This window comes from Pseudopodoces humilis, chromosome 1, assembly GCF_049639895.1.
Source record: "Pseudopodoces humilis isolate 2021_Gansu_Grassland_sample_001 chromosome 1, ASM4963989v1, whole genome shotgun sequence".
Classification (NCBI taxonomy): Eukaryota; Metazoa; Chordata; class Aves; order Passeriformes; family Paridae; genus Pseudopodoces; species Pseudopodoces humilis.
The window spans coordinates 113920513-113947529 of NC_142200.1; the positions used below are offsets into that span (position 1 = coordinate 113920513).

At 45.8% G+C, this 27017-nt stretch overlaps 1 protein-coding gene across 1 annotated transcript; it reads right to left on the bottom strand.

Annotated features, from left to right (window-relative positions):
- Positions 1–1448: 1448 nt before the first annotated feature.
- Positions 1449–25515, bottom strand: NR1D2 (nuclear receptor subfamily 1 group D member 2). Its single transcript, XM_005518954.3, has 8 exons — positions 25226–25515; positions 21571–21831; positions 19549–19637; positions 18475–18619; positions 16261–16877; positions 12874–13059; positions 8862–9072; positions 1449–4508 (listed from the first exon to the last, which is right to left on the bottom strand). Exons 1-8 carry the CDS (start codon positions 25239–25241, stop codon positions 4312–4314), a joined length of 1722 nt encoding a protein of 573 aa, XP_005519011.1. The 5' UTR covers positions 25242–25515; the 3' UTR covers positions 1449–4311.
- Positions 25516–27017: the final 1502 nt, after the last annotated feature.

Sequence of the window (27017 nt, forward strand, 5' to 3'; positions counted from 1 at the left end):
CTGGACAGTGCTTTCCACAAGCTGCCCACTGCAGCTCAGTCAGCTGCCAGGGCCGGCTGCCTCCAGGCTCTCCTCATACCTGCATGTTCCTCCCTCCCCACTCCAAACTTCCACTTTAAATAAAACAAAAAGTAAATTAAAAGGGGGAAAAAAGAAGGCGGCATTCACTGATGAAGGCTCTTGCAGCTGCTCGCTGTACTCATCAAAGAAGAGGAAGTGCCAATTACTTCCTTGTAGGAACTGTTTCTGTAATCAAAGCGCTCTGCGGTTGAGCTGCAAACGCGGATTCCCTCCCGCCCAGCACGGCCCCTGGGTCATGAGCCAGAACAGGAGGTTCTGGCTGCCCACACCCTCATCAATTTACACTTTCACACAGGAACACTCATAGCTCTGTTTCCCTTGTGACATCCACCATTTCCTGGTGCAGTGAGGACGGGCCAGGCTGCTGCTGTGGGCACACTCACACTCAGGCCTGCACCGCGGACTCAGAGCCCAGCAAATTTCCCACCACCAAGCACAGCTTCACGCTGCCATCCCCAGAGCTTGGGACAGTGGGGAACAGAATCATGTTTTTGCTGGGAAATGTCTTTCCTGCCCCCACCATTTGCTGTGGTAAGGCTCTTGCAGCCAAACAGGGAAGAATTGCTTGTGGCCCATCCAGAGCAATTCAGCAAGAGCTGAAAAGAGCTCTTTCCAAGGACCTCCCAGGCCCTGGAACCCCTGTGCCTTGTAGCACTATTCACAGGGACTCAGACTTTGTGGCAGCAAGGAAAGCCATGTGCAAACAAGGCACCAGAGAAAACATGCCACAAAAAAGGAAAAAGGAAAAAAAAAAAAAAAATTTTTAGCATTTTTGTGCTGTTATTTTTTCCAGTGCTGACAGCTGGCAGTCATAATTTTGTTCAACTTTTTTTGGTGCATGTTTTTAAAAAATACCAGTAGATACACCATTTCCTGGAGAAGCTTATCTCCTAAAAGAGTGCACACTCTAAAGTAGGAAATGAAGCTGGAAAAAAACCAGATCTTCGCCCCTCCTATCATGTTTTTTCTCTACCTCTCTTAAATCCAAAGGCTTGTCTTAACCAAACAGTATTTTTTTTTTCAGTTTTATTCTTTAGTGTTTTATCCTTTTCTCAGTTACAGTTATATTCTCCACATTAATGCAATGTTTAAAATAACTATTTTAATGACATTCCAAAAAAAGCTCTGTAACTGTAGCAAATGAAGTGCACCAGAAACCCCCTCCAAACACGTGGGAAGACCGAGCAGCAGCACTGACAGAGGGAGATGCTGGCTCTCCCTGCTGCTGTGCCCCAGCACAGCCCCGTGACCTTACAGCAGCTGATGTTCTCATCCAGAAGAGAATCTCTTCTGCTTTGTTCATCCCAGCGTGCTGTCCTCCCTGCCAGATTTTGTACAGAGAAATACAAAGAACACAGACACACAAGTTTAGCTTGCTGACATAATGCCCATATTTAATCTTTTAAAACAAGAACAAAATCAAGAATAAAATCAAGAATAAAAATTTCATTTAAGTCATACAGTACATTAATCTTTCAGCAATGACCCAATCTACAGTACTCAAATGCCTGGCATGAAAGTCTATTATCTCAGCATTTAACAAGTGTATAACCAGTGACACAGTAAAAGAAGAGCTCACAATACACAGCTAACACAATGAATTTAGATTTTCTTTTAAGAGTCCAGCTAGGGTTTGTAATACATGGGTCACTTTTGAACCATACTTTAATCAGCTTTTTGTTCAGTCAATCTGTTTGGGGCTCTTTTTTTTCTGTTATGTGAGTTTTTCCATTATGTACAGGAAGATTATTTCAAATGAAATTGCACAAGTTAGAATATCTATCTATAGGCATACATGGTCAATCTAACTAAAAAAAATTAATAAGCAGTAATTACTCAGTCCTGGTTATACATTCCTAAAGGCTTAGTAATACAGTTTTAAGAAGAAAAAAAAAATAAAACAAAACACAAAACACAGCTGTAGGGTGGCAATCTCTGTAAGAAGCCTTCTTCCCTCCCGAAACAACCAAGGGCTAACTGTACTTTCCATGTTTGAAAATGGGGTCTACAAAAGAAGTCATTTCAGCAACTAAATAATCAAAACCGTGTGACTGTGTCCTCTCTACTGTCTGAATGGTTCGATGCATAATTCAGCGAAGCTCTCAAATAAATAATACTGGTAGGATGCAGACTGTTAACAGAAATTAGGACAATATGCCCTGATAGCACATTAGGGTAGCAAAATCTTATGTACGGAGGGCCCATTACCCAGTGGTTAAAGCAGCTTGAAGCAGGACAGTCCTGCCTGCAGCAGCTGCAGAGGAGGGGAAAGAGTGGGCTCTTCTGCTCCTTGGCCAAGGCTAGAGCTGAATTTTCCCCGCCTCTTATCAAGCACTTGCCTCACCCACTCTCAGCCCCTTCCTCCTGTCTGAGGCAGAATCCCCAGCCCCAAGGTGAGGAGCACGGCAGGGTGCAAGCCCTCCCTCTTCCCATGGCAGATCCTGATGCTGAGAATGCTCAGCACAGGCAGGAGGGCTCCTCTCAGCCCACCGTATGCCTCTCAGCGCACCGTGGTGTGGGCAGGAGCTCTGCAGGCTGGAGGCTCCCGGGGTCCTGGCCCTGACTGCCAGGAGCAGATTCCCCCTGAAGAGTAGCTTTACCAAACACCAGAGACCCGGAGGGCTACCTCTAAGGCAAGTTAACTGAACAAGGATGATGGAGCATCTTCTTCCCACATTAGCAAAACATAAACATAACTAATTAACACAACTGCTTTGACTTCTTTTAATCTCTCTTCTGGTGCCAGGTCCTGCTACAAATGGAAAACACCCCATAGAGAGCTGCTTTCCTTAACAGAAAAGCAGCAGAATCTTAAATGTCGTGGATCTGCTTTGTAATTTGCTACTGGCATAAATAACAAAAAAAGTCCCATTTGTTTGGTTGGTTTTTGTGGTGTTTTTTTAAGAAAAAAATAAAAATATCCAGACTGTCTAATGCACCTTCTCTGCACATCACACACGCTCACATGCACACGCACCAATGGAGAGCTCCAGAAGAACAGGCATGGGAACCACAAAGCCCAAATGGTGAAAAGACTGGGGAATCTCACATTTCTGTTTTCAATTCTCATTTAGCAATGAAGCAGCGAAATGACGTATTGCAAGAAATAAACAGTCACAGAACACACATACACCCAAATGCAACCATGGATACATTTTTCCCATTTTTTCTTTTTCTGACAGATGTTGCTATTCATCTGATAGTTTCTTTCTGGCTGTGCTGAAGTTTTTGAAGAGCATCTGGTGCTTCTTTAACCTTTATCAGAACACAAGAACCTCAGTGGCAATGGACAATCCATCTCATTAGTGCCACCTCAAACCATTTCTGCTTGAGATTCTCTACGAAACCTTTTTGGAAGTTGAATCTGACTCTGCCTCTTTAGTGCCACTCTTGGTTGTTGGTTGTTTTTTTTTTTAAATTAACAAACACAGCATATTAATGCAAATTTGATGTTTTCTAAAAAATGCTCAGATAATTAGTTCAGCAGTATGCAAAGTGCATCTATTTGGTTCTTTCCATAGATCACCTTCTGTTTTAAGTTTAAATTCCTTCACAGTTTAAAATATTGTGAAGAAATTATATGTATACTTTATGTATAGAACTATTTATATACATACACATATATACACACAACTCTGTACTTTATATAGCCATAAACACTCACTACTTAACTATTTATATTATATACACATGGCATGAACACACGCTCAGTGAAGAGTTGGTGCAGGCTGAAACCATTCCATCGAGTTTAATGGAATAACAATAGTGAAACCATGATTGAGTTATCAAGAGACACAGACATACATCTACTAGATAAGTGAAAGACCAATTAAATCAGCTCTTCCATTTTCCTATTAGCACAGAATTGTTCCCACCCCATTCCATGCTCCATAAGCACATACACAGCTACTTTGCATTCTGTTTACATGAGAGGGCAGTGGTGGTTCTTTTTCCTAAATGAAAGAAGAGTCCATATTTACTCGGGCTCATGGCAGCCTCTCCTGCAGGAGTGCGGCACAGCTGGGCTGGGATGCCTTGGAGGATTCCGCACGCTGCGCCGCCGTCAGCTGAATGCACCTGCCAAAGCTTTATTGCATGGTTATGGGACAGCTATCAACTGTTCACAGTCTGTGAACTCTCTCCAACAAATGGTACAACTGTATAAATACATATTTTAGCACAAAACAGTTTAACACGAGGCAAGTCCAAGTACAAATGAGACCTAAAGGCCTATGGGTGAACTTTAAAGGCCAGCAGTTCTTCAGAGTGCATGTTGTTTAAGGAACGCAAGTCGGGTAATTTCAAAAGAAGTTTTGTGAAAATAGAGGCTTCATTTGGGTGATTTTTCATAATTAAGGTCCTTAATGCACGGATTAGTGTTTCCTGAAGTGCCTCCACAGAATTGACATTTTCTATTCCGGAGCGATCTAAACAAAAGGGCAGGGTGAGAGGGAGAGAGGGAGAGAGAGAAATTAAAAAACAGGAGGGTAGGGGGGCTACAAAAACTGACTGAACAGATGTAGCCTGCAACGTAAAACCAGGGCAAGAATCCCTGACTAAATTAACAAGCACAAGAAAAATCAGATACTTATGCCAGAAGTTTTAAATCAAAGGTTATTTAGCATTAACTTTTCAAAGTACTAAGTTCATGCCACACTGGCAGCATTCAATCACTATTTCTATGATGCCTAGCCCGTGTTTCCAGAGAAGGACAGATCGAAGCAAATGTTTAAACATGCTGCTGAATCACAACTTTCAACCCAAGGAGAAAGAGCACATGAAAGTAAAAATTTCAAACATTTCTTAAGGCTAGATATAAAACCATAAACTTAAACTGAAGGTTTGAGGGGGAAATCCCATTAAAAACAAGCCACAATTGTTATCTGCACAATGGGATTCTCAGGGGCAAAGGGAGGACAAGCATTCATGAGACTGGGCATTATTTCTGAGCGTGTTCTGAAGCACTTACAAAATGAAACATGATGCACGCAAAAATTCCCAGCTGAGGAAAAGAAGAATGTCAACATCAAGACAAATACTATGTTCTCTCATAATGCACTCCCACCATGCCTGGAGCATTTCTTTCAAGACAGCTATATTTAAGAACACACCTGGTATCATTAGGTGGAACCTAAGTAAGTGGCTTGAAAGGATGAATTTTTAAGTAAAACATCTCACCTCATAACCATGCACAGTAGCTGGTTTTTTCCACGCTGTAGCTTCTTTTCTTAAACACTATGTAAATTCAGCAGGGCACATACACAGCCGAGTGACTGGCACAAAAAGAAATGTGCTTTGATGTGTACATGTACTTAAGCACTTTGCAGAACTGGGACATGGAATGACAACAGCTTTCTGGAGTAACACTGAGTCAGATTGTACAGTCAGAGTGGGAATCCCTTCCTTATGCTGTCAGTGTCAATCCAATCAGATTGCCCAGGTGAACAGTCTAGGAAGTCCTCCTGGACTACTCAGCACAGTTCCCCACTGCTATAGGAAAAAATATTACATAATCCACTTAAGGATGCATTTCGAAGCAGTTACATGCAGTTTCTTCCTTTAGGAAGATTGTTCCAGAATCTTCTACAATTAGGAGCTCTGATTACTATTAAACAATTGTTGTTAGTACACATTCCACTTTTCTGTGAAGACTGTCCATTAGGTTTGAGAGCTGCTGTCCAAGAGAACATGAGTGAGTAGACGTCTCTCTGCCTTTATTTATTAAATGATCTCTCCTGCTGCCTACCCCCTGCTCTGCAAAAGCTTTGCTCTATTCTGAGCAGGTACAATGACATTTGCACAGAACATGCTTAACAAGAGTTTCACAAGAGCTCTGTACAGTGAGAATAGTACTGCCTTGCCTCTGAAGGTGGAAGAATGCAGCCCAGCCTCTCCTGGCTGGATGAGTTACTGTAGCCTCCTCACTTCAATTAGTCCAAATCTTTTTTCTCCCTCTCAGTCTGTTTCCAGTTGCTCCCAGTGGCCAACAGAAGATTTTGCTAGCATTATGCCAGTAAGGGAGAATAATAGAGGGTGTGCACTTTATATTCTTCTACCACAAAGCAAGACCCTTACTTAAGGGATTATCTGGTCTCTAGATCTGCACAAACCACATTCTTTCAGCTTTGCTTCCGCCTTGCTTTTTCCTCCTTCAGTGGCCATGACCCACCTTGCTACCTCTCCCCCATCTTCAACACATCCAGCTAACTGAAGACAGAGGTGAAGCATTCTTTTAATTCTGAAATGGTACCAAGACAATTCCTCAGCACCACCCAAGTGTGATCCTGCTTTTTCTTTCTTTGCAATATGACATGAAGGAGGGGGGGAAGGAGAGGATGTACAGAGTTACACGTAGTCCTTGCTACTACCCCTGCTTCTTCTGCACATTCTAAATACTCCTCCTAAGAATGGCTATTCATCCAGTGTTAAGTGGAGATGTTTCTGACAAGCTTTCTCCCATCTAGCAGTATTCAGAGATTTAATTTCCTTCTCCATTGGTGGGTTTTGGTTTTTCTTAACTTTGATCAACTAAAAGTCTTCAAAAAGATCTTTAATTAGTGCAGCATGGTACTTTATATTGTGGATCACTTAATCAGCATTCAACAATCACACTGCTTTCTGCTTTTGGAACTGATGTAAATCTTGACTACTCTCTTCCTTTCAGTCTTCTCTTGAATAACTCATTCTGAGATGAAGAAGTCATAATGGCCTTTTTCTTCCACCTTCAGTTCTTCTTACATTTATGGCATTTTTTCCTTTGCCTGCATCTCCATGTCATTCTCTCCGATCCCGTTCTTTAACTCTTCATCTCTAACGAAGTGCCACCTCCCCTTACAGGAAATGACTCTTTTGGTTACACTACTCCTCAAAGAGTGGGATGCAGGATCTGTCTTTCAAGGTCTGTTTAATCAACACATGCCCACAATACTTCAGCTCTATGGGCACCTTCTCCTCCTGGCAATCCCTCGCACTGTAAGCATCTTCCCCAGGAACTCTGCTGAGGCCACTTTTGTTCTTCAGTACCTGCCTGAGCATGAAGCCTGCTCATTTACTCACTTGAGCAAAGTAAAAACTGTAGCATTTCAATCCAGTCTCATATAACAGAGTAAAGTTGCACTGAAAATTTCTGGACTCACTGATCATCAGGGTTACCCCTGTATCTGAAATAGAGCCCCAACATTGACTAATAGAGCCATACTTTATAAAATCCTATAAAATTCTGTGAAGCTGTTGAGGAAGGCTGTGATCAGACTGCAGATCAGACCATGAGGTAGCTAAGATAGGCAGCAATAATACTCAAAATATGATCTGAAAAATCCTCAGCAACTGCAAGAAGCCTGGATACCAAATACCTTCTCTTTTTGTCCAGTTGCATGGCTGACACTAGGTGCTGTACATGTTACATGACATCCCTAAGCTAATCCCTGCTGGGAGCTGGCAATCAGCACAGTGCTTTAAAGGCTGGGGAAATGGCACGGTGCTAGAAGCACATTTAACAGAACAGACACAGCCACTGAGTCTGAAAACAGGTGGCACAAGAATGAGATATTCTAGGACCCAGGAGCTGAGCAAGCAAGAAGAATGGCTGTAAGCCTAGTTAGAAGTGCACAAGAAGGGAAGAGACCTGGTTGTCAGACCTTATTTTAAAGGCTGTCTCCAGTTCTTATCAAGAATTTCCAGAGTCTGGAAATGCAACTAAGACCTCAGATATCTCCCTGCTACCTGAACATTTTCATCAACAGATTCTGTATTTCCTTCAGATTATAGTGCCATGCTTCCTTCACAGTGCCATTCGTTCTAGCTCTTGAAGCTTGCTAACTCTGTGCCACCCTCTGCTCATTATCACAGCTTACAAACTGAAGAGGCGACAGCTGCCCCGTCCTGTGCCATGACATTTCAGTTCAGCCATGCATAAAGCTATTAGACTGAACTGTCCTACCTCCTTACAGAGGCCTCACAGTGCCTACAGCACCATGCCTGGGTGCCCCTCCTTGATAACAAAAGGGTGTCAATTGCTCATGTGAAAGGGGTGCACTTGCTCAAGGAGTTCAGCGCTCCCCAGCTGCTGGCTCATTGTCTAAGTGGGTGCTGCGAGCATTCCTGCTACCTACCTCTAGAGAGCTTCCTACCCAGCAAGCAGGGATTCTGCATCTTGCATTCCAGGTATTATATGCAGAGCTAATGTGCCTAATTTGAGGCTTGAGATAATACTACAGAAGTAGGTGCTTAATCCTTCTTTGAATCTGGGCCAGGGTGTTCTGTCTATCCAGGGACTGAAACAAGATAGGAGGCTGCTGAAGATGTCAGTGGATTGGCAGGCCTTTAGTGGTAAGAAGTCACGATGCAGATGATAGGGCTTTCTTGCTGACATAGGCAGAGATCAAACTGTTGGATTTAGACTTAAGTAAAATACGCAATAGACTTAAACGACAACACTTGGAAGCAAAAATACCACCTTATCCAAAGACTTATACTGTGCAAGCAAGGAGTCATTTCAGTGATGCTGTCCTGTGAAACTTAGAAGAATCAGACATACAGCATCTAAATGGCCATGGGACAGCAATTTGTTTTTGCATTAAATAGAATGCAGTAGGAAAACATAAGCCTATTATCACCGTTTTTTAAAAGGCAATGTTAGAAAGACCAGGACTGCTAGTACCTTAAAACCTACTCAACTGCACTTAGACATGAAATAACAGGGTATATATTTTACAGAAAATTTTTAATAGAGAGTCACATTCAATTTTTGGCAAAGGTGCAAGTTAACTTTCTTTCCTTACCAGCAGATACCAGGACAACCGCTGTAAACAAACTCATTTCCTCATCGCTAAGTTGCAGGGCATTTAGTTTCTCACTAAATTCAAACATTGAGTTGAGCAGATCACCAGCTCCCATTGAATGCAAGTCATCCACACTGTACTTCTTGCCACTCAGAAAGGTGACAGTACGTTCCTTTGCATCAAACAAAGATGCAAATCGTACCATTAAAACCTGGTAAGAGAAAAAGGAAGAAAAAAAGAACAACAAAACCAGATAAACGTAGGTGCATTTCTAGAAAAACCAAAGAAAAATTAACTTTTCAACATCATTTGAAGTGTCTCATTAACCATTCTGTAAGCATTTTATACAGAAACTGTCAGCATGCTATTGAGCTGCGAAACACACGGCAAGCCCTAGCCCTGTAATCTGAGAGAAACAAACAAGTGACAAAATTAGGGAGTGGATGCAGGGGAGGGGCTACAGTATATGAAAGGCAAGAAAATTAAAATTTAAGCCTCAGACAGCCTGAGCCACACAGACCATGTCATTCACAAATACGGCAGTAGGACAACTTGCTTAAGCCACACAACAGCCAAAGGCATACAGAGCATTAAAAGAGCAATTTTCTTGGCCACACTCATGAGGAGCAAAATGAAGGTACTGAAGCAGATTCTCACTTGGAGTAAAGTAGAGCAGCTCTGTGGAAACAATGCTGATTTACACCACCTGATGATCGGGCCCCCTAGGCACTCTTTGGAAAAGTACCGTGCCACATCACTGTACCCACAGGAATGTTAATGAGCTCTTGCTAGAAAGGAGCCACATGTAGAGCTTTTAAAAGGCTGGCCAAGCACAGCTTGAGATGGCACCTGGTCTGCAGCAGCTGGGAATACCCCCTTGGTACAAGCACCTGGGCTGGAACCGTTGAGGTGTGCTAAACTTACCCCTTTGGGCTGACATTTCTCTTGTGGTTTCTCAGTTGTACTGTGAAATGTTTCCCTCTGGAATGGCTTGTAAAGTTTCATTTACTCATATTCAACAACCTTATTTACACTTTCAAGGTTTAAGTTGCACAGAACAGCCTTCTTATTTGAAGAAAACAAATTAACTGGCATTGGTTAAAACTTGAGACTCGCTGTATTCTCTTGGCGTGACAGTTGTCTCTTCTCATTTACCCCATTAACTGCATTAATTCAAATGTTTACTACAGGTGAGAGGAGAACCAGGTTTTCAAAGACGAGTGCCTTTGACAAGCTTAAAGAAAGGAGTGTTCAAAACAAATGAAAATGTTTGAGAATTCAAACGCTGTTCATGCACATTACATTACCTGCTCCTAAATTTTACGAGCCAAACAACATGCAGCAACTTTGATGGACACAAGAGCACTATATACTATTCACTTTTGTCAGCTAAGCTATCTGTCCTCTGATGACATTAAGCACAGAATGCAGAAACCAAGATGCAGAAGCCATCAGAACACAACAAAACCAGGCAAAGGGCAGGCAGATAAAGCTGAACTTGTGCATTAGCACAGACCCACCAGGTATCCAGCAACCTTTCAGCTCAAAACGGTATTCTCCCTATAGAATTGGGCTTTAGAAACATCTTTAAATAACGATCAACCAGGATTAGTGCTGCTATTCAAAACTGAAGCCCATGAAGTTGTGCTGACTTATTCTAAGGCAAAGACCTCACCTTTTTCAATGCCACCATTCTAAACAAGGAAGAACAGTTTGGACTGTGGCATAGCACAGGACTGATTCATCCCACTTCACTTCAAACCAGGCTCATACTTGTGCATGCTGAGGATACACCTGACCAGTCCTACCACCTGACCATAGCAATACAGGTACATAAAAACCTTGTTTTTAACCTCCACTCTTGGAGGTTACTTGATCACTTCCCTACTAGCTGTAGTCAAATCTGAGTCGCTACTCAAAGGGATCCAAGGGCCTTATTAGCTCTACCATCAACTACATTTGGAGGGGAGGTGGAGGAGGGCCCACTCAAAACCAGTTGAGTTCCTTATTTTAGGCTCACTGCTGTTTCTGAGCTGGCTCTCATAAGAAGCCATGCAAATGCCACCACGATACACTGAGCTCCCCAGCACTCCCAGTTCTAAGAGACCTTTTTAGCTTACGTGTGTGTGAATATATATATAGCTGTGCAGCTTCTGCACCAAAACTGTCTCCATGTGTCCTCTTATCCTCAAAGAACAGGCACTCCTCAAATATGAACTGCTAAGAAGCACAGTGCCAAGCCAGCCACACCAGACTTGGAGGCAGCACTTTCACTCGGGTTCTTCTGCTAACGTGCAGACATTGGAATATCCTGTTTCTGTTACCCAGAAGACAGAAATGACCTTGGATGCACCAGGCTTGCAAGATGCTTTTGCCTCTATTACAATGGTTTCATTAATCCTTTTGTGGATTTTTTTCCACTGTTCTGAAGCCCTACTTTTGTTTTCTTGTTGCTAAGATGCCACATAGGCCTTTAACTACAAGCTGTAGCTCGCTAACTGGAATCATTAATGTTTCTTATAAATAAGTGAATAGTGACAGGCATGCAGCCATACATTATTATTAATTCCCCTGGATATAGAAACTTCCTTATCAGCAGTGCTTGTAACTGGCAAAAAGGCATATGAGGCCTGAGAAAAGCCTCAGGTGAAGCAAGGCCAAGACAAAACGTTCCACTTAAAAACATGAAGCTTTGGCTTTACGCTACAGGGACAGTTCAAGCCAAATTTTTCACCCTCCTCCTCCTCTTCCTCCTTTGCAGAGAAAGGAACCAACATTTTTGTGTAAGGTGAAAGTAGTGAAGTAAAAATACAGCCCCTTCACTACAGGAGTTGTAGATGAATATTAAAAGGCCAAGAATAAGTACAACAGAAAAAAATACATGACAGAAAAATGAAGAAACAAGAAAACTAACAGACTCCAGGCAACAAGACTTCCTGTGTAACTTGTACCTTCCAACCCAACAATTACCCATTTTAGAAGTGGGCTGTATAAATGCAGACAGAAGACTCAACACATCACATGAGAAATGTCCTCATTTCAGGTAAATATAAAATCCAACATCTCTCCTTGAAAGAATAAATCAAGTAAACAAGAGCAAAGGCATCACACCAATGCTACACTCCCCAGAAAAGCACAGTAACATAAAATACTTGGGACTTTGGCTCCTCTGACCCTCTCTATTCAAATTTCATATTTGAATATTTATGAAATGTGTCCTCACTATTCAAATTTCACATTTGAATATTTATGAAACGTGTATGGTGTCCAATAGACACAAGGGTCTGGAAGGGCAACTAAAACATGATGTAAAGGTCATCTAGTGAAGGTCACTAATTATAAAACAGCACCAAGCTCTGTGGTATCATTTCCAAATTAATACCACTAATTCACATATACGTCATGACCACAAGTGGATGCAATTAACCACGAGGACCTAGTGGGATTAGTCTAGAGTAAGTCAGGCTGCAGCTGGCACACAGTATCTACAGAGCTGCAGCAGTACAGGTAATTACCATTGATACTGCACTGGACATGGAAGCTTCAGACACTCCCAAGCTGCCACCAAAGTGGTGACTGGTCAGGATTGGATACTCTGGCTTTTGCAGGAAGCAGAATGGCACAAGGAAGGACATGCAGAGCAGTAAACACATTCTTCAACAAAACTTGTAAGTCACTAGACAGCTTTCTAACCTATCTACCCTTCCAAATGCAGTACAGTTCCCCAGAGTAAGTAAAGGTAGCTAGAAACCCCTAATTATGCATTTATTAATGCCCAGGGAAGAGGGAAGGGTACAAGGGCTTAGCGGTTTTGAGCTCATTGGAAGAGGGAAGAGGTCACCAAAGTCTGACCAAACAGATCCCTTGGACACCATCACCTCAGAGAACACTCAGAGCATCCATGAACAAGCTGGTTTTGCCTGATGTAACCCAGTTCTATTTGGTTCTGTTCTAACAGGGTCAGACTGATGCCCAGCTTGTCAGGTTTGCAATATACACACAGTGGTCTCACCTCAAAGGTCCCAGCCTTCAGAAGATTGACCTGGTCATGCTGGGAGAGATCTCGGAAACCTGGGATGCGCTTGGCAAACTCCACCACTTCCTTCACAGCTGGAGTAAAACTCAGGGAAAATTCTTCCCAGATCTCATGGCCAGACTTGTTTGGGTCCACATGGGGAGTCTTACTCATTGGGCAGACCTGATATTTGCAAAACACAGACAGAAAACAACTTTTAAATGTATCATTCCAAACACTGACAAATACCTAAAAGTACCATGTTTATTATTCAACAAAGTTTTGCAATAATGACACACAGGAAAAAAGATCAGTATTCCTCAGTCAATCCCCAAAGAAACTGGATTTCCTGCCCTTGCTTTAAAACAAACAAGAAAAAAATCCATGGGGTTGTTAGCAATCTGTTTATAAATTTGTTAACTTTGGAACCTACAACACTGTGTACTGTGAAAGACCTGACAGAACCAAGGTCATGCTATCTTCTCTGATCTCAACTGCTCTGCTCTGACATCTGAATTTCTCTTTGACTGTATTATCCCTCTCATTTCACAGTCAATTGTGATTTCAAAACCAATCAGTTGCAATCTCACAGTCACTGTGGCATTCATTCTCCTATCTTTCTTGTTTTGCAGGCAACTGAAGTGCTTCAGTCAAGGCTACAAAGATGTCAACACCAGAGCAAGAAAGCCGGCCTTGGTTTCCTAAGTCACAGGTTTACACCCTCATTACAAGGATAACCCTCTTCTTCAAGTATGCTTTTACTTCTATCACTGAAGGAGGAACACCAAGGAACTGGTATTCCAGTATTTCTCAGTCACAAGATGACAAAATGCTCTTTCTTTTACACAAACATACCACAATTTTTTGTAGGAAAGTCTGAATCCATTACATTGAGATCAGATGTATCAGTCAGGGCTGACTGCCAATAAATTCCCTCTGCAAGGGCCAACCAGAAGCTCTGCGATATTTTCAGTTCTAGCTTCTAAAATTTACATCTTTTAATGAAGCTTAAACCTTTTAATATTCATTTCACCTGTCATCATCAAGGACAAAAATTCCTTTCAAGTATTCCTCACAAGTATACTAAATGGCGTATGTAATCCTACATAATGTCAGCAAAACAAAGAGAAAACAGTGAAATAGATTAGCAATTCCTCAGAGCTGTGCTGTTGTTGCAGGGCATCCTGAGTATGGTAATTGCCTAGCAATTCTTTGCGTGGGAGGTCCTAAGATTACAAGACTATAATATTTTGGCAAAAGGAAAGGTCTAGGCACACAACCAGAAGGACAGCAGATGCCAACCACTGCTCTGCCTGTGATATTGCAATGGTTCACATAGGTATTATTCACATAGGTTATAAATACAGTACCCTCTGAAAATTATGAATCTCTGGTTCAATACCCTGCTCTGCAATGGATGCAAAAAATGCCTGAACTTCTCATTCCATGACAGCACACCCTTACCCACAGGCACTCAGTCCCAAGGGGAAACCATCACTTCTACACCCAGTGCACTGTGTCTGTGGTCCCTCGATAGACCTCTGCCCAAGAATCAGAGTATCTTAAATCAGAAGAGACTCATAAGGATTGAGTCCAACTCCATGCTCCTTAAAGAACCACCTAAAACTAAACCATATGCCTAAGAGTGCCATCCAGGCACTCCCTGAACTCTATCAGGATTCTTATGGAAGAAGTTAGCTTGTACAGTCACCAGCTCTCTTCAGAGGAACCTCTTCAGGAATGACCTGTTCTGCTTTTCTGGTTACAGGGGTATTGAGTAAAAACGACCAAACCCCTGAACATCTGTTTCCTTACTGGTTCAGAGCCTACTTACTTGCCTTTATTGCTGCTGACTCATTTGGTCAGATCCTGAACTCACTGAGTTCTTGGGCAAAACCCTCATCCATATCAGGGGGTGGGGTGGGGAGAGGGAGCTGCAGTGCTCTGCTGGATTTGGTTTTGTCTCCTCATCACTGACTAACTCCTGCCTGCAGCTGCTATGCACAGGTCAAGCTGACTGGTTGAGGTTCTGCAAGGCAGCACCACTCCCTGCCCGCCCATACTGACAGGTTTAACCTCTGCTTCTCAGGAGTGCCAAGAATGACGTTGTAGCAACACCACATACTTTCCCTGCAAGAAAGAAAGGCTGGGAATTATTATTTGCCATGTTGCAGTGCCTGGAGTCTGCAATTAAGGTCAGACCCTGCTAGGGATGGCATTGTCTACATATGCAGTAGACAAAGAAGGGTTAAAAACAAAAACACCCAAAAAACCAACAAAAAAAGCCCCCATGGAAATGCAGCACCTTCATTATGGAGACCTTTGGATGTCTTCAAGAACCTGTGAAGGATCTTCACAAAATAGAAGGAGGAAGAAAAACACCAGCAGCTCAAGTACTTCAGAAAGGTCAGGGGCTCACACTTCACACCAGGAGCGCAGGATGAGAACGAGGATGTTATGTTCTCTCATCCCAGGCGGCTCCAGTGATAAAGAGAAGGACAATCTATTTTAAGGGTCTTACAGAACTGGTAACTGAATGGCAGAGAAACAGCAGGTGCAAGGCAAATGAGAGGGACCTGTTAAGCAAAGGCAAAAAAAACCCAACCAAACCAAACCAACAACCATATGCAAAAAACCAGGAAGCATCCTTGTTAGGAATTCAGTGAGAAAATGCTCTAACAAAGTCATCTAAGGTACCCAGAAGTGTGTCCAGAGCCTCACTTGTGTAAGTATTACAGAAAAGACCCTAAACTTCTCTGTAATGGTTTAGCTGTGCATCTTTCTCCTGCCTCTGTTCAGATCTGAGGATGTTCTACAGTGAAAAGGACACGTAGCCTGTGGGCCTCATTAAAACAGAACAAATCAAAAAATCCCCATCACCAAAAAAGCAGCCTACCCTGCGAAAGAGATTTTAGAACCCATAGTAAGGCCTGTAGAGACTGGCTTAAAATCCTAGCCCTGAGGTTTGACCCCAGAAATTTGCTCTGAATACCCTTAAAGAAAATACAGTACATCTGACTGTATAGATTATTTGAGAGAAGTCTTCAAAAGGACTCAGTGAAAAGGGAAATTTATAAACTCCTATTTTCATTTTGAAGTAAAGTCACATAAAAAACCCATGATGTTTTTTCAACCAACATTCTTTGATGTCACTTTACTTTCAGTTAGCTAAAAACCAAGCCAAGAAACCCCATCACTTGTACGATTTCAAATCCTTCACACCTTGAGCCATTTTTGTCCTTCATCACAATCTGCCCTATCAAATTTGTGTCACCCTTTAAAGCTTCAGCAGTTGTGCCAATTGCATGCAGCTTCACTGATTACTGAGGCACAGCTGGATCACACCCACCAATAAGTCAAATCAAACAACTGATATCAATATACCAGATGCATTCTTCCTCCAGTGCTGCAAGAGTAAGTGGTATTCTTGTTTGGAGAAAAGCCATCTTCTGGGATCCTCTCACACATTCGCTGAGTGTAACCAGTGGTGAAGTTCATGCAGTGGCTGTTTGTGAAGCACACGGCGTGCCCACTTGGATAATGCATTGTGCTTCTCCCTTTGTACTGTCCACCAAGGTGCTGCTCCCTTTCAGGGTACTGAGGGCCACCAAGGCCACCAACACAGTGCTCACTGCTCAAGATGTACTGCTCGCTGTTCTTTGACACTCTCTCCCCACCCTGGGGCTGCATCATCTCTGCTGGGTTTTGGGACTGTTCTTGGTTGTACATGAAAGTGTCTTTGTGGGCCCTAGTGACCATACCGATCACTTCCTCCTTAGCCATGTCAGCACTAGGAGGGGGAGAAGGGCTTTTGATGGCTTCTCGCTCTTGTTTGGGCTTGGAGGAAAGATCTTCTTGAGGTGCTTGGTCTTGATGTTCTGTTAACACTTCATTGGGCAAGTGACCGCTGAACTGACTGTTCATCATGGTTTTCATGGCACTCTGCATTTCAATCAACATCCTCTGTTTTTCACGCTTGGGAATACGGCCAAATCGAACAGCTACCAAGGTGGAGAAATGGATAGTGATGGAAAGGGGAGGGAAAAAAATAAATAAAAACAAAGTCAGTCCTGAAAGTGTTAGCATGCACACACTAAATACACACCCCAACAAAAAATCCTACCTTTTAAGGCAAGATTTTAACTGCCCTCACCAATACTACAGCAGGGGTATTACTGGTGAAGTCAGAGAGCTTCTGGGGCATAGGACTGGCATGAATACAAATGTATGCCATTGTCTGCACACAGGGAGAAGGCAGCCCTTAAAGCACTCAATCTGTAATGCCTTTTCCCCTTTTGCCTCAAACCTGGCTATTCACTATACACACAGTTGTGTTAACTGAGGAAGCATCAGGCTTTAAGACTGGATCTATTAAATCAGCACAGCTTCATGAGCTGACAATTAGCTGAATGTAAACACAGTTCATACCGTCTTTGCATAAAAGCCCTACAAGACAGGTCCTCACAGACCAACTATGTAACTTACCAAAACAAGAGAATCAATGCTGAGCGAAGCTTACCTTGGAAAATTTTCTTGATAACTTTGCCTTGACAGGGACATTTTCTGCTGGCAAGGGGATGGGCATCATTGTGGCTGCAGCACTTTTGACCCTGTTCTAGGGAATCTACAATTGCCTCTACCACCCTGTCCAACCGCAGCCACACAAGGGCTTATAACCAGTTTCGACTGATGTAATTATGCTCGTGCAGTAGTCCATCATTAATGTAACTAAGTCTCTTTCCTTAGAGCAGGTGCAACCTCGTGCGCAAACAAGCGCCTAGGGGATGAAATAACTCCTATGCACGACAAGAACTCAGAACAATTATTTAAAATAAGTTCTAACACTCCACCCACTAAATTATTAACAGCCTGAGATTCCTAGTTCTTGTGAAACAAACACCCAGAGAAAATTAAAAAGTGAAACAGAAGGAAGAGTCCTGGTTGTGGCAGTAAGCTGTAGCAGACAAATGAACTACACTTTCAGCATTATTTATTAAAATGTCATGAGGAGTGGACAGACAGCAAGGTGGTCAGAGACACAGACCAACATAGCCATTTCCTCCTTGCCTTTCCTCTCCCTCTAACAAAAGAAAGGAAGAAAAAAAAGGAGCAGATACATGCTCACCCAAAAGCTAACTCTTTAGGTTCTATTGTAACTACCCTAGAGCTATCATGTTGGGCAGAATTCCCTTTCATTGAAAAAGCAATAGCAACAAAAGAAAACAGAAAAAACAAAGAAAAAAAAAGAAAAATATGAGTCTTGTTAAGATTCAGGTAGGATACAGCTGTAAGTCTTAACATTAAACTAAAATCAAGACACTTGTTACAACCATCCCTCTAGCAGGCCACTGCAGCACATCCCGCTGCATCAGCTCCACAGGCGGGAGGACGGCTCTGCGGCTGCCTGCAGTATCACCTTACCACCCCAGGACACTCATGGAGCAAGAGGGCAAGCTGAACTAAATGCTCTCAGACAGGGAACCTCTCCTTGACAAAAGGGCTTGGCTGCATTATCTGCCACTAAGACCCTCAGCAACTGCTTTTGAGGTGGGCAGCAGACTCCCTCTCAGAGGATCCCTGCTCAGTACAGGAACGTACCATCTCTTGACATCCCAACAGACAGGCATTTTTTGAAACGACACTGCTGGCATCTGTTCCTATTCATTCTCATTATAGAGCAGTTGTTATTCTTCAAGCACTTCTTATACTGGATGTTCTGCTGAATGCTTCTTCTGAAAAAACCCTGTAAACAAGCAAAGAAACCCCACAACTATCATTACAGCACATGTCAAATCCTTACACCAAGTTTCATCTCTGCGAGCTCAGTAAACCTCACTGCATCACATCAGCTGCTTCAGAGCCATCAGCCCCAAGAGATTTTTAAAAATTTGGTACTCCTCATGACTTACTTCCCCTCTGTGTGTGATTTGTATGTAATGTGAACTAGTTGTGATTTCTAATTACAGAAGATGTTAAGTTGTTCCCTGCATAGTCAGCATGTAAGAGCAAAGTATCTCAAATATTACCTCTATCACTGCACTAACAGTTCCTAAGGCATGCTCTCAAACACCTATGACATCAAGTGCAAAGATGGGAGTCAAAATAATGCATTTTGGAAGTCAAAGTTTTGACTTCCATCTCTGCAGTCTGGCAACAAAACCATCCTGCTGCACCACATGACCTTCAAAGGTGTTTTTTTCACACAACCCTTTAGTCTGACAAGCTCCTTCACAGAACATAACATTTGCAATGTTACAGATTAAGAAAATACGTATCTAGTTCTGGCTTTCCCTGTGGTAAAGAATTGCTTCTCCAAAGCTGTTTTGTTCTGTGTTCGAGCCCAGGTGACAACTCACACCCACTATCTCTTAATGCAATTAACATGCACATGTCTTGCGTGACATGGTCCTTACCACCTCTGCTTCCAGATCTTGTTCTCTGCTGTGCGCTCCAAGTCAGGCAGGATTGAACAAGGGGTGGGAACAGAAAGTACTGCAGAGTTTGGAAAATGCTGTACATTCCTAAGCAGTTTGCCTGTTCCCTATAGTTTCTGAAATTTCTCATGTTTAACAGAGAACTATACCAAAATTTTTTGACTGTATCACCCCTTTTCCCCTATGGGGAGAACTTGAGCATTTCACCAGCAGAAAGGTGAGCAGAAATATAGCTCACCTTGCAGCCCTCACAGGCATGAACACCATAATGAAATCCTGAAGCGACATCTCCACAGACTTTGCAAAGAAGAACCATGCCATTAAATTCTAGAATCAAACAAAAAAGTCAAGGATATAGAAACCAATGACAACTGCAGGAACATGTTTCCAGCTTTTAAAACCTGGACTTAAATTGAAGTATGTCAGGTCAGTTCAACACATGAAAAAATACAGCAGAAGAACAGACAACATGAATGTACAAACCCCCTGAACAGTTCAGAAGGTACCAGTGCAAGGGTGGGAGGAAAGAGGACAAACACGAAGCACTCAAAACGAACAGGGAGAAAGCACACATTCACTGGGCTTTCAAACAGAGTAGCACTGCACTCAGCAGCAGAAAAAGAAAGTCTGCTTACATTTAAGCACTTTTAAAAGGACCATTCAGTTAACTAGGCCACCAAAGTTCAGGCTCAATCTGTTTTTTCCATCAGGACAAGAAAGCCTATGAAAGGCTACAGTTTCCCCAACAGAGAAGAAACACTTTTTCTTAAAAGCCAGAAATACTAAAGGACGCTTTATAATATATTCAACACTAGCCATACACTGTACCTATCTGATAACAATTTAGGACTAGTAACTCAGCCATATCTACATGTGTAGAGACCACTCATTTGAGTGCACATCCAGAATGGTTTGCACACTTGAACTTGAAAATACCTTTTCTATCCTGTAAAAATGCTCATGGTTTTGATTTTTTGAGTTTTTCCCCCACCTATTTTATTTCAGCTTGTCAATAAAATTTCGCAAGTCCTAAGTGCTGGTCTAACATTGTTTTCACTGAAGCCAATGGGAATTCTACCAGTGAGTTCAGTAACCACAAAGTTACCTTAATCCAACAGAGACAGCTGGAAATACTCCCACAGAAACATATTCCACCAGAAAAGTAACTAAAACATTTTTTTAAGGTTTTCAAAAAAGAAAAAGAACCAAACCACAGCTTTAGTTCTCTTCTTCTTTTTAAACACAGTACTGAGCTAAAAAAGTTATCTATCTGAACAGTTTGCGACAGGTTTCATTTCAGGAACCTCTGCCCTGATATCAAAAACCTAGTTACTAGAGAATTTTTAAGTAAAAGCTCTCACTAAGATCTTAAGGTAGAAACACACAAAAAAAGCCCCCAAAAAACAACAACAAAACCCTATCTGAGGTAGAACTATTAGACACTTACTCCAGCTTCTTAACAATCCAAAATGATAAAACAATTCTGCCAATAAAATAATCCAGCCTCTAAAAGACTAAATTCCAACTGCTTGCTGAATTATTCATCCAGTACTTATTTTGAATCCTGCCCTTCCAAAACTGTTCAAATACAATTCTCTGTAATTGATCTTTTCTGATTACCAAAAGAAGTGTGAAGTAAATAGGCAGAGATTGTTACATGTATTTTAAAAGGACATCCTTTAGTTCTGGTTTACAAAAGTATTTTATTTTTCACATCCACAGAATTATGACTTGGAATCAAAAAGGTAACTGTTCTACCCACTTTTAATAATACTACCACTTTTAATAATAAAAGTATTATGCTCGGGTAATTTATTTATTTTGTTCCTCACAACCAGGGTGTAGGGAGGGAAGGTGAAGAGAGGGGGCAGGGGAAAGTATGAAAGAACAGAGAAAAAAGATTTCCAAGACATCTCCATAAATACTCTTGAAGGTAATTTCTGATTATATTACCTTTACTTCATCACTTCTTTTTAACCAAGTGTTTGATTTTACTAAGATCAGTTTTCACTAATGTAAACTTGAAGTAAAGCTGGATTGTATTTATGGACTGTTTGAAGTCAGCAGCAATGGGACCCCCATCATATTAGCATTTGTATGGCAATACTGTATGTATTACCACACATATCATGCCAAAAGATAAAAATGGAGGCTTTGCTATGCACCTGCACCACAAGCCAAAGGGAAACCTGGTTGTAACACACAGGGTTGTTACACGCAAGGGGAAAATGGTGTTTTCAGGAACTGGCACCAAACATACTTGTGACTCCATTATGGCCTTTTGTCAAACCAGCAACACTCGACTGGTTTGTTTTAATAGTCTCCTCCAGCCGATCGCTCTTCAGCGCCCCATCAGAGCCTTCACTGCTCCGGCCATTGCATCCGCTTTCCGAGGAGGAGCTGTTTGGAGGAGATGGTACAGGCGAAGAGGACGACTGGAAACCGCTGTCTGAGCTCTCGCTGTGACATGAGGCTGGGCTAGATGCCGAGCTCGAAGAGCTGATGTAAGCTATCACACCCCCTAAGGCAAGAAAAAAAAGGCAGCACGTAGTGACATAACCAGCAGACATGCACCGCTGCCATGTGAGCCACACCGTGACCCAGCACCACCAGATCAGCCATTACGTGCTCCTTGGAGCACTCCTTTCCCTCCCTCTCTCCCTCAAGCTTGCTTGTCTCCATTCATTTTCTACAGCTGACCTCCCAGTCTGCCCCATCCCCTTCTCCCATCTTATCAGCCTCCTCTGGTCCAGGCCGAGATGGAATGGCATAACCAAAAGACGGAGCAACAAGCCACAGTGCTGGAAGGATGGGGCAGTAGGGACATGACATGGAGTGACCCAGAGAGGATTTCCCTGGCCACCCTCTGAGCAGAGCTCCTCTGGAGCCAGAGCAAAGACAGGATCTTACAGCGCTGTGGAGCCAGAATGCAAACAAGCTAGGTTAGGGACAGAAATAGGGCAGAGAGAAAGACTTCATGCAGGCTACGTGCCAGAGGCACAGAAAGGAAGGGCTGGGAGGTGCTCATGATGCAGAAAGGATGGGGGCAAAGGAAGGAAATAGCACTGCAGTCTGGTTAGCCTACTGAACACCGTTTGTCCGACTAAAATCTTTTGCAGCGTTTCTAGCAGCAGCTAAACTCCAACTGCCAGGCTGCTATTTGCAAACAGCCTCTGTCCTGCCGCCTCTTGCAATCTGACACACTTGAGAATCCCTCAGATGAAACAGCTTTTTGTCCTCAGGCAGACCCAGGAGCAGTTCTGGCTTCTCACAGGCTCCTTCTTCTTGCTCATAAGCAAGAGAAATTGTTTGCACTTCATATGAGTTTGTCTCCAAGACTCAGTGTTTCAAAAGTCAATATAAAAACATTTGATATTTCACACAAGAATTTCAAAAGCCATAGCCATGAAACTGTTTAAATAAATTACACTCAGTATGTTCTACATTTTATGCCTCTATTGCTCAGTAGACTCTCTTCACTGATGACTCAGGACATTGCAGCAAGGAACTCCACACACTGGTAAGAATTCAAAACTTTAAAAGGGCCACGCACTGTCTTTCTTTGGAGGAAAAAACACTGGTGTCTGTAGAGTCCTTGATCAACTGAATTGGCACGGTAGGCAGAGGCTGTAGCATCTTAAATCAGCCATCCTCTCCACACAGATAAGAGCAGTGGTATTATACAACACTGGAAACACCGCTGCTTGCAGGGAACAATTCTGACTTAGAAATTTTCAATACTTTTTATTAGACATAACGGTCCTCTTAGCACCCCTGCAGCAACAAAACTGCTGCACTTCCTCTTCAACATTTCATTTTTTTCTACCAAGGAAACTTTTGCAGGAGGAGCACGCAGCCCAGGAGCTCCTGGCAGAGCTGCCTGGGAGCAGAAGTCAGACTTAGGGGCCATGTGACACGTGCAGGACACACAGGCTGCTGCTCACGTTCCCAGACACCAGTGTCCCTGCACCCTGCCACGGGGGTTGTTCCCACACTGTTTGTTGGGTTTGGTTGTTTTTTTTTTTTAAGAAATCCTCCACGCAGCACAGCACGCATTCCGGATCATGTTTTCAGAGAAAGGAAGATTGGCAATGGGGTCATAGGTTCAGCCACGGCATGAGAAACAAGGTATCATCAGCCACCAGCGCTGGGCTAAGACAGCACCTGTTTGACAAAGGCCTGTGCCACCCCCCCGCGCCGCACGCGTCTCTGCCAGGTGCCGGTCAAAGCTCACAGTTCACCTGGTCCAAGGGAGGCACCAGGCTTCTCTGCAGGCGCCATCCTTATCGGCAAGGGGCAGATCGGGACACGCAAGCGCAGCCCCTGCAGGGAACTCCGCGTTTCTCCACGCTGCCACCGCGCCCCATTATCTTTAAACCCTGCTCATAAAAGAGATGCTCTTTTCCCTCAAGGGTAAGGCCAATGTCACAGAGGAGCACAGAAAGCGTGTGCCTGTGGGGGAGTTTCACCCCTCTTCTCCCGGGAGCTGCAGGAGCCCTGGACAGCTGGGCTGCTCTGGCACCCTAGAGAGCTTGGCAGTCTTGCCAGCGTCACAGTCGCGATTCCTCGTATTTTTTGTTATTTCAGAAGTTACACTTCCCTGTGAACCCTGTTTTTGTTTGGTCAGCAGTCAGAAGTTGACTCTCACGCAGAGCACAGGGTGACATCTCAGAACAAAGAGCGCAACACGGAGCACGTACACGTGCACACGGACGCTGGCACGCCGCAGAAAGGGGGTACCGGGCTGCTCGGTGGAGCAGGCAGCCCCGGTTCTGTGAACTGCCGGGGATTTCCTTAGGGAACCCACCTGCCGGAGGGTGGTGAAATGAGTCCTCTGGGCTACGCGGAGCCGCGCTACTGCTGCTGCTGCGGCGGCACCGCCGGCTGAGGACCCTTCGAGCTCTACCTGGCGGGATTCACTTTAGGGAAGGGGCGGGGGGCACCGCAGCGTGCTGGTGTTTCATTTAACACAGAGATCTGGGAAGCGGTAACGCCGCAGGGGCGCGAAGCAGGCGGCGAACTAGCCGGGCGATCAAAGGGGCCCCCGGGACGCTGCGGCAGCAGGGGCTCCCCGGCCGGCACCCCCGACACCGCCGATCTCCCTGGCTAATAAAGCGGGAAGGCAGCGGGGAGCGCGGTCGCCGTGCCCGCGGCCGCCCTCCCGCCTCACCCCATTCCACCGCACCGGGGCTGCGGCTTTTCCCTGCCGCGGTCACGCGGCGCCGGGGCTGGAAGAGCCGGGCCCGCCCTGCGCTGCCCCCGGGCCGCCCCCTCCCCGTTACACAACATCGCCCCCGCGCATCGGGACGGGCCGCGTGCCGCCGCCGCCGCCGCACACGGCCGCACCGCGTGTCCCCCCGCGACCCCGCGCACTCCCCCGCACCGCGCCGCGCCGCCGGCCCCCCCACCTCACCCCCCCGCGCTCCACCGCGGCGGGGGCGGAGCCGCGGGAGCCGCGGGGGCGGGGCCGCCCGGCGCCGCAGCTGCGGCGCGGCCCCCCGGGTCCCCGGCGCGCCCCCGCCGCCGCCGCCGCCGCCGCGAATGTAGGCCACCAAAACAGCGGCCGCCCGGCCGCCCGCGCGCCTCACGTGTCCGCGCCGCCCGCCGCCCCGCGCCGCCGCCCCGCCGCTATTATGCAATGCGCGCGTCACCGCCCCGCGCGGCCAATGAGCGGGCGCGCCGCGCGGAACGTAAACACAGCGCGCACATGGCTCGCCCGGCGGGTCCATGTGAGGCGGCGCGGGGCCGTGCCGGCCCCCAGCGGGGGCGGGGGCGGGCAGCGCCCCCGCCCGCCCCGCTCCCCCCGCCCCGTCGCGCCCCGGCCGACCCCCGCCCGCACCCCCGCGCCCTCCCGGCCCCGCGGGACTATCCCGCACAGCTGACCCCCGCCTCCCGCAGCGGCCGACCCCGCTTACCCGCGCTGACTTCCATGGCGGCCTCCTCCTCCTCCCCCAGGGGCACGGGCGGCGCCGCGCTGAGTTCCGCCGGGCCCGGCTCGGCACCGGTCGGCGCGGCGCGGCTCCACTCGGTCGTTGTCTTCCCAGCTCCGTGTCACCGCCGCAGCCCTACATGCAGCCGGCGGGAGGCAGGCAGGGAGAGAGGGAGGGAGGCGGCCGCGCTGTCTCCTGTCAGAGCAGCGGGTGCGCGTCCCCGCCGCGGCGCCCTCCCCTTTACAACAAAAGCGCTCTCGGGGAGCCGCGCAGAGCGAGTGCGGCACCGCCGCCCGCCCCGCCCCGCCTCCGCCCCGCCCCGCCCCGGCGGCCGCCCCCCCCCCCCCCCCGCCGCCCCCCTCACCCAGTGACACACTTTCCGCGCCGGCGGCACCGCTCACGTGCGGCGGGAGCGTGCGGGAGTGCGGGGGCACTGCGGCGGCGGGGGCAGCGCAAGGAGCGGGGTCCCCCGGCCCTCGCCGGGCGGTGCGGCGGGGGAGCCCCGCCGAGGTCACCGCCGCTGCCGCAACCGGCACGGCGCTCGCCCACCGCGGCCGCGGCGCCGCGGGGCACGGTGGGGGGCGGCGGCGGGTGTCAGCTGCTCCGCCGCCGAGCACCGGCAGGAAATGCCACCGCTGTGACTGCCGCAGCTGACGAGCTCTCTCCTATCCCGACACGAGCATCTGACAGCTCCCAATTCCAACTGTCAGCGCTCCGCGCCCTCTTAGCCGCGTGTTTTCTCACTGCCGGGAGAAGGGAATATCCGGGAGAGACCCCTCTCGGCAGCGCACACACACCGCTGCAGCCACAGTCTCTCCCTCTGCAGCCATAGGGAGAGGCCATCACACAGTTGATCCCAATCTCCGTCACTCCTGTTTTCTGCCAGGACGTGATTTTGTCACTCCCAGAGCGATTCCAGCCTCTAATACCTTACACCGTGCAGTGATGTCTCTGGGCACGGACCTCCCGCAATGGGGGAGGGATGCGACCCCAGAGGACCTAAAGCAGGGGTGTCCCACCGGGGTCCCCATACTCCCGCTCCCAGAAGGAAACCCATGAAGAATATGCACCACAACAAAAAAGGGAGCAGAAACTAGGGTAAGACTCTCCATTAAGCCAATATAGAGCCCAAAATGAAGCTCTGTCCCTCCCTAACCGCAGGGTTCAGAGGCAGATGTGTGGCTTCATGCACTATATTGACCTCCAGACTGAGAGCGAGGCAGTGGGGTTAAATTAGGTTAACAAGTGGAGGTTAAATGCAGCTAAATGTAGTTTACTGCCTCCTGATTTGGGTGAGTTTCCTCTCCTCTCAAATGAGGTAAACAGGTCAGTTTGTGTGAGCTTCATCACTTCTTGAATAAGGTAAGAGGGTGAGTTTTCCCAGTTTTCTGTGCATGGTCACCAATTGGAGGCATACAGCTTTCCTGTTGGTCCACACTCAATATCCATCACTATCTCCAGACCCTTCATCCCCCAGCCCTGATTTCCTACAGAAAAAGTTCCTCATATGCCCAGTTCTTCTCCTCATACCAACTTTAAACTACATTTCCTAAGCCCCGCCATGCTGCCCTCTGGCTCTTGTATAGTCCTTGCTTGTGTGACTGGGTGCCAAGCAGTGCTGCCTGCCCTGGCCATGGTCAGGTATAGGGCACGATAGACCACCCTCCCTTTCCGTGCTCAGGGCTGTTTCGCTCCTCTGCCTGGCTGCTGGTCTTTGTGGACAGAGCACAAGTAAGATGTATTTGATATTAGCCCATCACAACCTCTCAACATATGA

What these genes read in the sequence shown, in the direction of transcription:
- NR1D2 (XM_005518954.3), bottom strand. An exon ending in TGAAGGCTGGGACCTTTGAG is followed by an intron (nt 9,073 to 12,873) that starts GTGAGACCACTG and finishes TTCTCTTACCAG; the next exon opens with GTTTTAATGGTACGATTTGC. An exon ending in GGTTGTCCTGGTATCTGCTG is followed by an intron (nt 4,509 to 8,861) that starts GTAAGGAAAGAA and finishes CCTTTTGTTTAG; the next exon opens with ATCGCTCCGGAATAGAAAAT.